This window comes from Phaethon lepturus, unplaced genomic scaffold (genome assembly GCF_000687285.1).
Source record: "Phaethon lepturus isolate BGI_N335 unplaced genomic scaffold, ASM68728v1 scaffold12880, whole genome shotgun sequence".
NCBI lineage: Eukaryota > Metazoa > Chordata > Aves > Phaethontiformes > Phaethontidae > Phaethon > Phaethon lepturus.
The window spans coordinates 16,643-33,466 of record NW_010509862.1 but is presented as its reverse complement, the minus strand read 5'-3'; the positions used below and the strand labels follow the sequence as shown (position 1 = coordinate 33,466).

General features: G+C 36.7%; 1 protein-coding gene across 1 annotated transcript in view; it reads right to left on the bottom strand.

Annotated features, from left to right (window-relative positions):
• Positions 1–1,620: 1,620 nt before the first annotated feature.
• NCKAP1 (NCK-associated protein 1) overlaps positions 1,621–16,824 on the bottom strand; it is a gene marked incomplete at its 5' end in the record, with an annotated part of 31,069 nt that continues 15,865 nt past the window's right edge. The window contains 7 exons of the mRNA XM_010289092.1: positions 1,621–2,794; positions 3,400–3,489; positions 6,060–6,169; positions 10,048–10,164; positions 11,795–11,888; positions 15,455–15,535; positions 16,006–16,088. Of these exons, the coding sequence (XP_010287394.1) occupies positions 2,678–2,794; positions 3,400–3,489; positions 6,060–6,169; positions 10,048–10,164; positions 11,795–11,888; positions 15,455–15,535; positions 16,006–16,088 (692 nt within the window). The remainder of the gene's footprint in view (positions 2,795–3,399; positions 3,490–6,059; positions 6,170–10,047; positions 10,165–11,794; positions 11,889–15,454; positions 15,536–16,005; positions 16,089–16,824) is intronic.

The following is a 16,824-nucleotide window of genomic DNA, read 5'->3' as shown; positions in this document are numbered from 1 at the left end:
CTGGTTTTCAATGGTGATCTTTAGTCCTGGGGGACACATCTTTTTAAATTATAAAAACAGTTTTCTGGGCAGCAACAAGACATTCTTCTCCCATGCTCTCTCTCGCATGAGGCAGAGCCCTCCCCCGCGAATTAGACATTTGATCCAAACTGGCTCCATATGGGACCAGCTCAGCAGTCTGTGTTTCATGCTCCAGGAATTACAAACACTTCTGGAAATGCACAAAAGGCCACCTGAGATGACTCAATAGACAATGTCAACAGCTGAACTTACTAAGTTGCGGACATAGTGTTGCTGGCTCCAGAGGAAGAATTCCTCCTCTACCTTCTTCCCCAAAGAAGCTTGGTTCAACACGGTTTGTGTAGTGCATGGACACAAGCTGCACTTGAAGCCTATGCTTGATGTGCTCTGCAGCTTTGTGGCAGCTCAGCTGAAACCAGAAGTAACAGAAATACAGCAAGCAAGAACAAAGTACAGACACCCTCCCACCCCTACCCAAAACTAAACAATAGATGGATGAGTCCACATACTTCTTCCCCAATTTCCCCATTCTTTGGTTTGGTTCTGAGCTTGCTGCGAGCTCTTGCAGGAAGGGTCGTTAAAAAGGCATCATCTCAGGCATTTGTGTGCCAGACAGCACAGCACTATCATGTAAGGGCTCCCACAGAAACCGACGAATCTAAAACGTTCACAACTAAATCTAATCCAACTGCGTCAGAAGTAGCTTCTGGCAGAGACACTGCACTCGTTATCCGTTCGTCAGAGATTACCTATTTTCTAGGCCTAGTTCAGTAACACCTCAAGACAGGGGAAAGCTGACAGGGATCCAAATACAATTGCTTTGTACTTAAAAAGATTAAAGACACAAAATAGGTTATTTCTTAAACTCGAGTTTTTCAAGTCAGTCTTGAAAACAGGCATTATTTTTCCACAGAAGGCTACATTACAATCAAAAATCTTAATTAAAACCAAGACATTTGAATGAATTAGACTATAAATATTACAGAATAGAACTCTCAAGTCTCGCATTCAACCTAACCTCTTTATGAACGAACTTATTCGTATGGTTCTAAATTATCAATTTAAAAACAGTTCCATGGTTATAACATAAAATGCATAATTAGGAAAAATATAGATGTACTGTCTTACCTCCTTAGGACAATTTTATTCCAGTACTTTTTTCCTCTGGACAGAGGAAGCTATTGTAACCGAGCACACAACAGCTCTTTCATAATAGAAAAAGTTACCAGCATGCACAGAAGTTGCATCAAGAACGGGGGCTCTATACAATGTCCAGAGCCTGTTGAGAAACACATAGCTTTTATATGCTGTGGATTAAAGAGCACAACCATCTGGTCAGCTTTCAGGCTAAATGAGCCGATGCTATCCTGCGTGCCAATGTGCACAATTGATAAAAAAAGGCCTATTATACGTCTGTCTCGGTAATGTCTGATGTTATGGTTTTAGCAACACACTCTCGTTTGATTATGATTATTTCAAGTTTTATATTTTAACAATACACTTATTTTTATGGATACAACTGGCATCGCTACGTACTACATAAATGCTTTTCTCACTTTATTATGTAAAATTAAGATATAAAGGATAATGGCACTAAACTGACACTTTTTACATTGTTTTTAATTCCTCCTTCCAACTTTTTACAAGATTCACTATCGCAGAAGCCAAAAGGTGAAGGATTAAAAGAAATCTTCACATAAAAGCTCTAAGGATTGATATTTAATGAACTGTGAGATGTAAATCAATGCACAACAGCACAGTTTAAGCTTAAAATACTAGGATAACATTTATATTAAAAATAATTCACCTACAGATAATACAGTCTAGTGTTTATTGTATGTTATGGAAGGTACACTTGAATTTCAAAAATTTAAAACATATAAAAAGTGGTTAAGGGCTAACATTTTATCAACATGTGATAAATGTGTAAGAATGTTTATTATACAGCAGGGTACAATGGTAGTGTTAATGCCAACAGGGCACCACAGAAGTTAGTTTAAAAAAAATTTCCACTATGCTTTATACAAACAACACCACTTGCTGTTGTTTAAGAGTATCAGGAGAGGATCGCTGTCTGAAGGATAAGCAGTCCTATAACATTTTTAATGTTAGATAGTGTCATAGTATGTAGATCGGTGAATGTTTCAAAATAAAACTAGAAATGCTGTAATTACTTCACAGAAATGCACATCCAATATTTGTTTTCAATAAGAACAATAGGTACAAGATTATAACTCTCCCTATATGAAATAATTTACACACAGATGAAAGCTACACTATCTAAAATAATCACTAAATACATTTTTCTTCTGGGAAATAAACGAGCAATTTTTGTTTTGCATGATCAATATCAAAAAACATATAGCAGAAGTAGTATTTTTTAAAACATAACTGATGCTCTAAAGTAAAAAAAAAAAAAAAAAAGGAAAAAAACGAGAAAAAAGATTTTCCATGAATGTGCAACCTAAAATCAACCAAGCTTATATTGCAGTACAACCATATTAAGAAACCACTGATCAGAAATACAACTTCATGGAAAAAGTTTATAATCCACAAAACTGTTCATCAGGCCATAAAGTAAAATAGCTCCACAGTTTACAGATAAAACTGAGGCCACACAGATGCGTGCTATGTCTTATCTCCAGTAAGTAGATACTTAGGCAGAGGATGTGACGCTTTGTTTGTAGACAGCATGGTATGCATTTCTCAGCAAGACGTAAGGGAAACAAGACTCCAAGAGATCCATTGTCAGGAACGGAGACTCCTGCACAATCTGAAAAATACCAGAAACACAAGGTTTTGCAGAACAACTGCTGCTGCCTGCTGCTGCTAATCTATTTTATGGAGATACTTCTGGTCTGCACCACAACAACGCTCACATATTTCACAGCAAAAACAAATACTACAAAGTTTAAACACTGGGGAGAAACACAAGGCTATAAACTGACCACTTCTCAAAGCTAGTCACTTAGCTTTCCTTTATATATAGTCACGTAGCACTCCTGCCACTTCCAAAAAATACAGAATACTAAAAGGAAAATCGCTGAGCAGAGAGCATTTCCCCCACACACTATGAACAGTGATTCTTTAATGTGAAATTTCATTTTAATATTGTATGTGCCAAAAGATCAATGAAAGTGATTTGAACCATGTAATATAATGTTCTATGCAACAAAAGATGATAGTAAAAATGTGTGTGTGTGTTGGGGGGGATGAAAAAAATTAATTTCCAACATTAGAATGCCAGGAAGAATGACAAAAAATTATTTCCACTGGTTGATGAGCTACAACACACAAGGTGACACCCAAATCCCCTTGTTAAATGACACCATGTGGAGCCTATTCCTTAAGTAACACATAAAATAGACAAAAGCTTACCATGTCTAGTAGTAGGTAAACAGACTCTCTGTTCCTTGTAGTAGTTTTGTCCGTCTCCTGGCCAATCTTCAGTAGACTAGATGATGCAAGCTACATAAAAATGAGCATTTAAAAGCAATAAGTAAAACAACGCATTGATCGACTTCTGCTATTTTGCTATACACACAGAGACACAAAACTTTTCTGAAGAAATCAATATCCTAGCCAAAACACTTTGTAATAAATACAAAGGAAAGTAGGTAATCCTGAACACATGAACCATCACTGGGCTTTAGTCTCAGAGAGACATTTTTATTTCTAACAGTATGTAGTAAGCAGTATGTACTATTTTAATACAAAAAAGTGAATTAATTTATTGCAAAGAACTCTTGGTTGTAATCATTGGTTGACCATTATAAAGCCTACTGAAATTAATGACAGAACTTCCATGGGATCAACATCTCGCTTTCTCTGTCCTTCCCAAAATGCATATAAACACACTGCATATTGGCAAAGATTTAAAATGACCGGAATTTTTATTGCTTGAAGTTATGTCCATTGTGCAATAGAAGGACAAATTAAGTTCTACTTCCTAAACTCTATTTTTAATTGAAGAAATGCCATCCTAAACGTAAATGACTACTATTTTATCAGACCATAAGCAACCCTACAATACTAGTTTTATAAGATATCCTAGAAACTTATAACATGTATTTAGGTATTTACAAGCTCAGGATGACAGAATACAGTAAAATACTTAATTTGCAGATGCATTAATAATCCATGTTTTAACACCTTACAGAAATTGGGGGAAAAAAACCCCTCTTTTCAACTTTCGGATGCACAACCATCATTTATGCCTTCACACCAAGCAATGGCAACATGCCTAAACCACATGTTTACCAGAAATGGATTTTAACTTAAAATGTTAACTTTAAAATCTAAATCAAGCTTCCTCTTGAACAAATTCTGTCATTAATCAATTTGTAATATAAAGTGAATGTGCATAGTTCAAGATAATCTTAGCAAATACTCATCAGTATTAAATAACCTAGTAAGTTTTTTCTGTATTTAATTAATTTTGACAGGAAAGCAGATCATCCCCAGCAGTACCTTTTCTGCTTAAGAGAAATGTTTTTCTTTCAGACTAACAGTAAGTGATATATAAAAGGTGTTAGAAAAGAAAGATAATCAAAATATCTGAACCATCAAGTCATGGTCTGTGAAGTAAAAGCAGTGGTCTGAAACCAGTTCATAAACACTAAAAAATGCAAACCTCATACCAAAAGCGTTTTTATCACATGAAACTATACTGGTTTCCATCACTTGTCAAATGTATGCAACTTGACACAACCATTTCTCTTTCATCTTTTACAGCCAGCAGTTGCATTAGACAAGGTCAATGGCCAAAGGTTTTTTCTGTTTTACAAAATGCAATGAACTTCCAGAAATGAAAGATCCTTTTAAGGGAAAAAAAAAAAAAGAGAGAAAAGAAAAAAGAAAAAAAAGTGTTTCTGTGGACTTCTAGTTACAGAAAGTTACCATTATCCCACCGCCATTAAGTGTGTAAAGCACCTAAAATACGGGGAGGGAGAAGAGATAGTTTTTCATATTTCAAGGCCAAACAGCAAAAATCAAGAATCACTCAAAATCAGTAGTAATTTTAAAAAATTCAAGTGAAGCTGCCATTTTAGCCTTTGGTTTCCCTTCAAGTATCAGCTAATTGAAAGCCACTTTAAAAACCCTATTTCTACTTGGGGCAGCACACCAAAACGTATTTAAAATGCATCACCACCACTACCTGAGGGCTTTTGATTTTTTTTTCTAAGCATCACTGAGGATTTCAGAAGCTTTGATCTTCAACCTACTCTGAAGCACAAAAATTCCTCTCCCCTAATAGTCCTGTAACATACCGCTATCAGACACTTGCCGTTTAAGAAGGGCAGACATGTCAAAAGGTACAACTCAAACCACTCTAGAGTTACCTTCTCTGACAAAGTAAACTAAACTAAAGAGTCCAACGCATCACCGGAAAGTCTGCTAGCCAGAATCTTGATTTTACACGCATTGCACATTTCTTTTTCTGGTCATGGGCCACACAAAGTAAGAGATGGTATGTGCTAAAATACTAAACATTATACTGAAAAAAAAAAAAATGACGACACTTGTACTGATTTGCTACTGTTACCTTCCAACATCACACAGAGCTGACTATTGCTAAAGTACTACTATTAATTTAATCTACATATAGACTTGTATTATCAATATGCTTTTCTCTCTTGTCCACCAGATTTATATGAAATCATTTGCATTGCACCCCAAATTAATATCAAAATCAACACTGTATGTATTATACAGCAACTTTAGTTTCTCTGCAATCTATAACTACAGGGAAATAAGTAATATTACAAGCATTATGAAGCAATATTGCTATTGGAATAAGTATTGGTTAATCAATAGTCATCTGTACTTATCTAAATCTTTATAGTACACCCCCCTTATTAAGGTCACTCATGGCTGGTTGCCGCTGTAAAGGTAACACTTGCAGTGACACATTCACAATTTAGTAACAGTACTGCGCAAGCTAGACTATGTATAAAAACAGACTGAGGGGCATTAAGAGGTGAGGATTCCCCTCTTTTTAGAGGAGCTAGCTCTAGAAATGAAGTTGTTATACATACGGCCAAAAATTCTTTAAGACGGTCTTCAATGCTTCCCTTGTGGATGGTAAATAAAGCTGCAGCAATCTGGTTGATAGCTTTTGCCAAGCAATGAATGTTGTTGCAATGCCCTAAACAAAAACATACACAAATTACCTCAGCATCATGTTTGAAAATGACAGTATTCTTTGGAAAATATCACCAAAGAGTGAACAGATTTGTCACAATGAAAGATCAACTCTTAGCATCTTACACAACAGGAGCAAAGTACTGGTACTTTGAACTTGGCGTCAGGAAAGCCAACAGAAGTACCAATCTCCCTTGCAATGGCCACAACCACCTGAAAAAGATCCCCATGGCTTTTAGAAATAAGCAAAAACAATATACTGGAAGTTTACTTGGCTTCTACAAAACCTGAGAGTATTACCACCTGACTAGGCTAAAAAGACATGTGCAAGCAGAATTTTTTTTCAAGTTAATTGGCTATTTTCCTCCCCTCTGTGTAAATGAACAAGTCGTTCTTCCCAGATAGCATTCACCCAAGAGATCTACAGGAACTCAAGAACAAAACTGCCAAATTGCTAATTGCTGTACGTAACATCTTGCCTAAAATTCCCCCAGGCTTCAGAGGCCTGGAAGGTGATTAAGTGACACCAGTTCTCAAAGAAAGCAGACCTGCTCCTCAGTAAGCCTGTAATCTCTTCTAGGCAAATTACATCAAATCTACCACTTTAAAACAAAATTAATAGACACCTCGGCAAGTATCTTGGCAAAATGCTATCATATGAAAAGGAGGTGGTCTTGAAGCAGTTAAGAAGCATACAAGCATGCAAACACTACTTATTCTTCCCAATTCTTTTTGACCATTGCTGAGCACTGAGCTCATTTTTTCATTCAGTCATTTATCGTAACTCCAAGATCATGCCCGAATAGCAAGGTCAGCTAGACCCCATCATTCCACATAAAAAAAAAAAAAGTCTCTTTTTTTCCCCTATGCATATCACTATTCTTACTGAAAATGAATTTTAGCTGTCATTTTATTGCACAATTTACTCAGCATCGTAATACCTATCTGCAGCTCTTTACTCCTCTAATATCCTCAATAACTTCACGATATCAAAATTTTCTCACCTCACTCTTCACTCTCCTTCTGAGTGGTCTATGAATATGCTGACTAGTAGGACTCAGCAAAGATCTCTATCTCCACCAGCAGGCCCCCCCCAGTTGATAGTCCTACTCTGTCTTCTGTTTTTCAATTAAATATTGTTGCATGAATAGGCTAGTCCAAGAAAAGAACAGATGACTACTTTCCTTGAACAGTAGTCAAGAACATCTGTTCTGCTTACTTCTGCTGATTTAAGTTTATATTTGTTTTTGAAGTGGCTTGATTTTTTGAGGTGACTTCATTTTTATGTCTCAGAGACTGTATAAAAAGCATCAGCAAGGGAATTGAGCTGACCAATTGTTGTCTTCCAACCTGCGACAGGTTTCAAGTATTTAGAAAAGGCTGTGTCTCTTGCTGCCTAGTGTTCTATTCTAGCCTCTAGATGACAAATTAATCCTCTAGCCTGATACTTGACTAGCAGTTCAGGTTTCTTCCTGGGAACAAAAATAAAGGTCCGTTAGAGTCTAAGCCTTTATCTGGAGCTAGTGGAAGAAACAGGCTTGATCTTGAAGTAGGCAGAGAGAACGCAGACATTGCTAAAGCTGTCCAAGAGCTGTCTGTATTTGGGAGGTATGTCTTGCCAGCTTAGAAAGCTGAAACTCCTTCAAATCTGTGACTTGTTGATGGATAAATTCAGGATTTGTCCAGGGAATTTACTTCATAAAAAGCAGCATTTATTAAGTTCTCATTCTGGAAATAGCATCTATATTAAGTGTCTAAAACCAGATGTTCTACAATAAGGGCAGAACGCAAGGAAAAATAGTATTATACAAGGAACGCAGGACTGACAAGGTGTATTCTGTTTGTTCAGTTATTTTCGTAGAGTGAACGTATTTTATATATTCCTTTTTCCAGAGTCTTTTCCTTGCAATAAAAAAAGAGCCCACTCAGTAAAGAATTACATAATACATAGGGCACATCTCATAAAATCAGTAGCAACTCCTAATACGGGCTTATTTGAGTTCTAGATGTAACTTCTCTCCAGCCACAGTTTTACGAGATCTTATTAACTGTACCTACTTAGGAACACAGTGTGAAACAGGCTTTGTCTGACTGCACGTTAAGAGTTACTGAATGTAAACGAAATCACAGAAACTGGAATATTTAAGCTACATGATATAAAACGGGCAGAAGATAGAATCATCTGTTGTTTCAGCCTGCTAAAGCCCTGAGGACTGAGAGGGTCCTTGGAAGAAAGGGGAGTTTGAGGGAGGCAAACCTGCATGAGCTCTAACCTGCTGAAGAACCTCTAGTTAGCCTGACTCACGTTCTCAGAAATAGATTTGCAGAGGGGCAGAATTTGAAAATATAATCACCATTAAAAACTGTTAGTACTGTCCCCCTGGCAAGCAGTTTAAGTTTTGAGACTCCATAGCAGGTAAGATGCTTTCAAAGGAGAAACTGGTAGCAGCAAGTGCTTTCCGAGGGTTTCTTTTACAAAACTATAAACAAGTAATATTCAAGAGATGTGGTCTTAAACACACATGAGCAAGTTCATTTGGACTAAGTTAAGAGAACCAACCTGACTGTCCCTTTAACAAGCAAGTTTCTACCCATGCCCCTCACCAATCACATTTAATACTCCCTGCTCTTGCCTATATTCTGAGAATTTCATTCAGCCATCATGACTGTGAAAAAGCTTTCAAAAAGCTGTAGAAATACTATGAGATAACATAGCAGATAACATGAAGCAACTCTGCGGGTTACAGATTGTTCTCCCTATTCATCAGAAAAGCTGTTAACTTTAAAATTCATAACTTCAAATCAATGTTCAAGTTCTGCTCATTGCATCAGAGATTTATCCAACTTTTCCACAACTGGCAAAAGGCTACACTATCTGTTTAAAATGAAACTAGAGTTAATAAATTCCTTCATCTTTCAAAACTGAAGGGAATGTTAATTAACCCAATTTAAAACAACAATCTTGGGTGTCTCAAAAAAATGTGATCTGCATACTATACTGAGTGATGCAAAACGCTTTCAGAATTTTTGGTCTTTTCCTAGAACTTTATATCTTCGGAAGTCAGTTTAGACATTCTTAGTGAGTGAAATTTTGAACAGATTAAAAATAATGCGACTTTAAAAAAAAAAAAGAGAGGAGTAGAAAAAACACACTGTACCCAGTAAATGGATGCAGAATAAACATAAGTCTTTCATGTGAGCCATGCTACACATCACAAAGGAAATAGCTTGAACAGCTAAAAGGTGACTTTTGTGTGTGTTGGAACAGTTTTGTCAGTCTTCTTTTTTTTTCCCCCCAACTTAATTTTGTCTGAAAGAGAACTTTTTTTTGGTGGATTACATGCGAAGAATTTCCTTGAGGCAAAGATTTTTATTTTTTTTTAAATAAGAAAGTTGAACTACTGTGTAGGATATACTTCTGTTCACAGTTTACACCTTCCAGACTGTTTTCAAAACTTTATGCTTAGTAATATGAACAGCATATTAAATATAGAAAAGACACCTTGTATGAGTGGCCCAAAGCCAATGTAAAGATTACTAAAACATCTATACTAGTTATATAACAAGTCTCACGCTAATTAATGTAGAACGTATGCTCTAGCAGTTCCACGTATTAGGACAAGATTGCCCCCTACAGTATCTGAACTGTTCTTAAAATCTCCAGTAGAAGACTCATTTTTCATAGAAAGTTATCTCAAACAGAGTTAAGTAAACACCTTTAAAGTAACTTTCAGAAAACTTTCCTGGATTAGGGCTAACTGATTTTTAAATTTTGTTCACTACAGAATGTAAGTAAGTATTTAAAGCAGAAGTATTCAAGAAACTACCAGGACTATTATGAAGAAAACATTCAGAGTCATTATTTAGCTGACTCTACATTACCTTCAATGGCAGGGCTATACTGAGACATCACATTACTAGCCAAAGTTGGCAAGGAGACTGCAACGAAGACCATGAGAAGGCAAGCAATTTTATATTCTTCTTCTGGACTAATGTTTTCTAAAAAACAAAACCAAAGTTTTTTAATTAAAGATGTCATCTTAAAGTATTTCTTTCAACTGCAGGTAGTTTAGAACATAAAATGTTTGACCAAACTGAAATTTAAACCCATCAACAACAAACTCAATGTCTGTACTGTGAAAGGAGGAATATTATGTCAGTCTTGCCAAAAGATACAGGGTGGAGCTTCAAAATGTCCAGTTTGTCATCTATAAGAATGAGGGCAAGCCACTGCCAACCCTATCACTTCTAACCGTTTAGTTACTAAGACTCTAATATTCTGAGCAGAATAGTATTTTTGCATGCTGCTGTAAATCCAGTTATTGCTCTGAGGTGAGGAGAGCACCCTCCCTTTGGTAAATGAGCAGGAGTTGATATGCACTCACCTCAATTCACATTAAAACCTTGCGTTTTCAAAAATAGCAGCATCACCACACATTAACATAAGATTTGTTTAAAAAAAGCCAACAGTTGGTGAAAAACAGTACTTTTATCTGTACAAACTGAATTACTAAGAGCAAAATACTTCAAACTGCAAAGGTAAAAATCAAAATACAAGAACTTAACTAATCATGAAAATATACAGAAATTCCCTGTCTTGTTCACCCAGCTTAAACATTTCGCAGCTGCACCACAGTGGAAAGAACCTATTTAAAAATGCCATTTCAGATACTAGTCATCTTCCAAAGATATATCTATGTATATTACACATATAATGTACATTAAAAAACAGTGTATTTGTTTTAAGGTACACAAAGAAATTGTGCTTGACACTTAAGTTAGAATATTCAAATGCCCTTTGGAATTAGCTGTATTTTCCCATCCCAAAAAACCTACTATTAAAGCAAGAAAAAACAACTTGGGTAGCATTTAAAATATTCACGATCTGATTATAACATTAACTATCCATTACACACGGGGGGCGGGGGGAGAAGCAATAAAGTGCTCAGTAAGGAGGATAGGGAAAGAAGCTGAAGACTGTCAAAAAGCACTTAAAGACTCTTAATACACGCCTTTGAACCTGCCGGAGTAAACAAAATTGAAAAGTGCAAACAGTGGTGCTTTAAAGCAAATAAGAGGAAGCACTATACGTATTAGAACATTAACATGTTTATTTTACCACGTTTCCCCTTGTAAGCTCCATGTTAACACTTGTATAACACACTGGTAATGCAATGTTGTGAAACTCATGAAATGCATTCAGCTGGCATTTCAGCTCCTAATGCCTCTTACACGACAGATTTGTTACAGACCTGTACAATAGAATTGATCATGTCCGTAGTTGTTCACAAGAGTCCTATTTTCATTGTGCTTAAATTACAGCAGCTTTCACCACTAGCTTTTAAACTCCTTCAACACCTACTCGTTAACTCCGTGAACATCTACTCGTTTTTCTTTTCTAGGTCAACAAGTGCATTCATATGTGGTTGAAAAGATTCTCAGGCTAACACATCAGTAGGCAGCAGGCACAAATAATTCATGTTCTTATGCCATTTATGGAGTTCACCAAATGATCCAAGATATAGAAGTCTCCTCCTAGCACTTTAAATACTTCCGTGCCTGGGTGCATTTATTTTTTTTACTCCTCCTATTTATTTGCTTTATTTATTTTTAAGTTGTAACTTCTTACCTGATTTTTGGGAAGACAGTGCTACGACCAAGGCAGGATCAATCTCACAAGGCAATCCAGCAGCTGATGACAGTTCATATACATTCATTGCCACCTGAGGAGCAGAAGAGAGATAATTACAGAAAAGCCAACGTTGAATGCTTTTTGTGTAAACATGATGAAACACAAGTTTTGCTGTCACGCTTAAAATGTTCATATTGGAGTTTGAGGCACTAAGGAATTTCAGAAACTTGGCTAAAACAAGATAAAAAGACTCTAGATTTTTGTTTGTTTCTAACCTACATTGAACAGCTGGGTCAGTACTTTGTGTGCTAGATTATAATTTCTTTTGTCAAGCCAAACAAAGCTTGTATACTTTTCTACATTACCTCCAAAGCAAACATCCCAACTTCCAATTATCTGTTTCTACACCTCTCTTCACTGTTCAAAAGAAACTAACAGATTTTCTCCACTAAATCTAAAGTATCAGCTAACATCTGCAAATATAGCATTTTTAGACAAAAGCCAAACGTTACTATCTGGTGAAATGTTAGAGTAAGGCAGAAATTTTACGGCACTCAAATTTGATACAGATTCAGTGTCCAGTGATTCCAAGTGCCATGAATTAGACCTGTAAGTGGCCCTAACACTTGGAGGAACTAAGAGCATCTTGAAATGTATTCCATTTTCCAGCCTGTCCCAGGCTGTATCTTTTATTGCCATTAACAAACATTCAACGCAGTTGTTCTCTCTTTCCTCAACTTACATTTTGGGCAAAGTATCTGAAGCTGTAGTTTAGATGAATCTCTGCATAAGTAGGCTTATGCCAAATACAAAGGACTACGGGAAATGCTAGCAATGTGTCTTACTGACATTAATATTTGAGAAGTTTTACACTTTGCCCATAAATTCTCATATAGCGGGTCAGCTGCACACAGGGGATATTGTGCAGACTATCCTTATTCATGTGGTCCAGCCTGGCTACCCGAGGGCAAGTTCTCATATGAAAAGCCTACAATGTTGTTCGCACAGTGCTATGCTGTCAGCAGGTCATACAGTATTAGCTTGGGTCCAGTCCTGCATTAAAAGAATTAGAGAGCATCTGAATGGGAGCTGGATCACAACAAACTGGTTAAAGAGTAATAGTGGAACAAATGCAAGCCTGTTTCTGAAAGTCTGTATAGATATCCCAACAGTTTAATATTAAAAATAACCAAATCAAAGGAGAATAAATCCCCATTTTGCCCATCACCCCAAATCATAACTTTCAGGGATACTAAAATAAAAATATCATTTCATCAATAAGTATTTATTTCATCAACAACTTTAGAGCTATTTATGCTTTGCTTGGTAAATTCAGTACACAGGAAATTACTGTGTTGTTATGTCCTAAAATATGCCCAATTGGGCAACTGTCCCAATCCACTGTACAAAGCCTTGTAAAGATCTGTCTGTTGACACGCTTTCATTTAAGAAAAAAAGAAATTCTGCCTTATTGTCCCAAAAGAAGATTTTGTTGCTTACAATTGCACTGCCATATGTGACAAGGCCAGGAGAAAGCTCAGACAATGAGCTGCTGACTGTCCACAGGGCTTAATTGTTAGCAGGCTCACAGTACAGTCCCGGCCCTTCCAACAAGCTGTTTTCAAGACAAAGCTCTGGCAGAGTTGTGGGGTAGCACATATCAGAGTTCCCAGTATTCCCAGTAGGCACTATGGACAAGACTACACAGGTTTGTCTCCTCCTCCATGCACGGTCCTCCAACATTATCCAGGCAAGCTATGTACTCTCAAACAACCCTACACGGCACCGTGCCACACCACAAGACACGACATCTACAGCTGGTATCATATGAAAACCAACATGGTGGGCTGCACCACAGCACTTAGGATTTATTTCAGACACTCTGAACCAGGAAAAAACCTCACACAAAATAGATATATTTAAGAATCACAGCAGAACTACAGCAGACCCAGAGAAGGCCAACAGCCAAATATTACATGAAGCAGTGGCTACTATGTGGTGCTACGTGGCATTAGCCAGAGAACAGTCCTCAGCATGGTTTTATTTAGCAGTAAAGGGCCAGTGACTGCGAAGTACTCCAGCGACTTCCAGAAGAGAGGCACCAAGTACTATGCTTTCTCGTATATGCCAACACAAACAAGTTCAGTGATGTCTTTAGAGATCCACAGAGATGTTTAAAATTATCTGTTGTCATCAGCATAAAAATATCAATGGTAAAATATTCTCTTCTTCAATGATTACTGTTGCAGCCTTTATCCCATCCTGTTTTTCAGCACCCCTTTGATACAAGAGGGTGTAAGATGCCTTCTGGAAAGATCAAGCAAAGTAAGCAGTGAACTTTCCGTCTCATCTCTTCTGCATGCCAATTCCTCAAGTTCAATAATGGAACGTGATGCTTTGGTGATTATGATTTTCTCTGTAATTATAGGTGAGAATTTTAGAAAGGCTTTTCTTGAGAAGGGCAAAGGCAACTTGCATCATTTTGATATAATTTTTATAATGAGCGAGTATCCTTGAAGTTAATTTTCCATAGCATTTCCTCAGAATTCTTCTATTGTGGTATGAATTTCAATGCTTTCTGGGACATCAAACATTTCATGGCTGGTTTATCAGCATTGCAAGTTTCAAAGAGCATGTCATTATATTTTGAAGTGAAATATCATACGTGTGGAATTTCATTAACTTATAATATTCTTCATGCAACCTCTGATTCATTTTCAGACAGAATGCTAAACCGTGTCTCCTGAAATCATGAGACCCCCCCATAATGGACTCTGAACTGTTCTTTTAATGTACTTCAAAAAAGGTTTTTATTTAGTGAATCTTCATGCACAACAGAACTTTAATTTCTTTCCTCAAGAGCAAATGGCAAAATGTAAACTTCAAGTTCAGGAATAACAACATATTCCAGCCCTCAAAAACTGTACTTTGCTCAAGAGCAGATTTCTAAAAATTGTTTCTGTAAAACTGAATCAATGTATATCCCACAACACATTTTCTGCAGATCAAATTACCACAATACCATTAACAAGCTGGCAAACCTTCATATGCTCCACGCTGCAGTAAGAGATCAGAAAACTAGCTAGGCTGCAGCTACTATGCATACGTGTCCAAAAGCCACGTGAAGTACTGACAAGGGTTCTTGGATGGAAACATACTACCATCCAGAAGCAAGGCACCTTATTTAAGCTGCTAACCTTTTTTTCAAGCATTTCAGAGAGTGGGTTCACAAGAATTTTCAACTGAAGGTCAAAATCCACTTGTAGCTAGTGCATGCATAGAGCTGCAACCATGTACACAGAGTCCTTGAAACATTTAGTTTCACCAGTTACACTGCTCACACTATGAAGCAGCTCAGTATTGTTCCCTTTATCATTTAGCATGTTTTAACGCTTGATAAATTTTGTTCTTAATCCTTTCCATAAAAGTTCTCAAATGTGATCAGAGGCAGATAGAGATTTGTCCTTATCCTGTAAGTTGGTTGGTTTTTTTTCCCCAGAACATCAGGAGGCTGCAAATGCACATCTGCTTAGGTCTTTGGAAAAAAAGGGTGTTCTTTGTTTCTTGATTTTTCACACTAAGCATGAAAGTCTTGCCCCTTACATATTTTCATTAAGCTCCAAGAATGACTCCATCAGCCTCTGTGCCAAACATTACCTTCATGTCAGTCTCTCTTGGAATGTGATCTTTAAAGTCCTCGATGGAACTTACAAGGAAAGGAATGTGGTAGGATAAGACCTAAGAGACACAAACACATCCAAAATGAGAAAGAGTACTTCCCATGTACTTCCCACACTACCATTATTCTACTGGACTTACTAATTTTTTTTCAAATGAAGTTTTATGTTATACATGTGAATTAGTTTGTAGATTTAAGACATTAAAGCCCAATAAATGCAAAATCAAGCCGTTTGCAAACAAAGTGAAATGAAAGCTTTTAAAATGTACTAAAAGACAACATTGAGAGGCATGCTCAAACTAAAACTTGTATATCTTAATGTAACATTTCTCTGAACACTACTCAAGAAGTAGATTCCTCACCCCCAACTTGCAAATTAAAGTTCAGTTATGACCGAGTATTGCTATTTTGCCCATATGCCAACCTTTTAAGAGTTAGCATTCCTGAACAGTAAAGCCTCAAATACCCTATCATTCCATTAAATTAAATACAATAAAAATTATTCAGAACATATTCAGTTATTTCTTACATCTCTAAGTGCTTCCTGTGCCAACGACCGAAACGACAAGATAACACCAATAATGGTCATTCTCTTCAAAACACTGTCAACAGCTGAAGAGAAATGAGAACAACAGTGAGCAAAATCCTACTGATGTTTACAAGCTCAATCCTTCAAAAGAGAGAAAGAAAACATTTAACAAAATACTGAAAAACACAAGGTACTGAAACAACAGCATTCCTCAAAAGAGCCAAAATAAACAGTGCTTAAGCAGGTTTTTATAGCCCAGTTGACAAAGGGGTTTTCAGTAGAAGACGATCCTGTTAACCACTTCATGGAATGAACCCCATTACACACAGGTGACAACACTGGATGCTAACACTAGTTCCATGTTTTCTCAAGGCCAAAAGTCTCTCTATAACAATTATTTTTGTTAAAAATAATTACTCATGTTAATTACCTGCAAAAATCCTTCCAAAGAATGCAGTAATTTACACTGTGATGGAATCAAAACAGAAACGTGTGTCAAAAAAGCCCATGTTCGGTATTCTACAGCTATGTGCCTGGTTTGCAGATTACTGCTATTATAGCTATGCGAAATAGCTATATATGCCTGAAAAGATGCTCAAAGCTCATCACTACTATAGTGCCCGTCTACTAATTAACACTGAAATCTCATTTTGTCTGTGCATGAGAAGACTGGAAAATTTTTAAAAGATCATCAGTTTGTATGAGCTCACCTATATCTTGCTGCTTCTGTGTACTTTAATACAGAGAAATTAATTGTCTCATTTTCTTTACAAAGACAAAGATTAAAAAAACAGTTCTGTATCTTTAGTAGGACCTTGC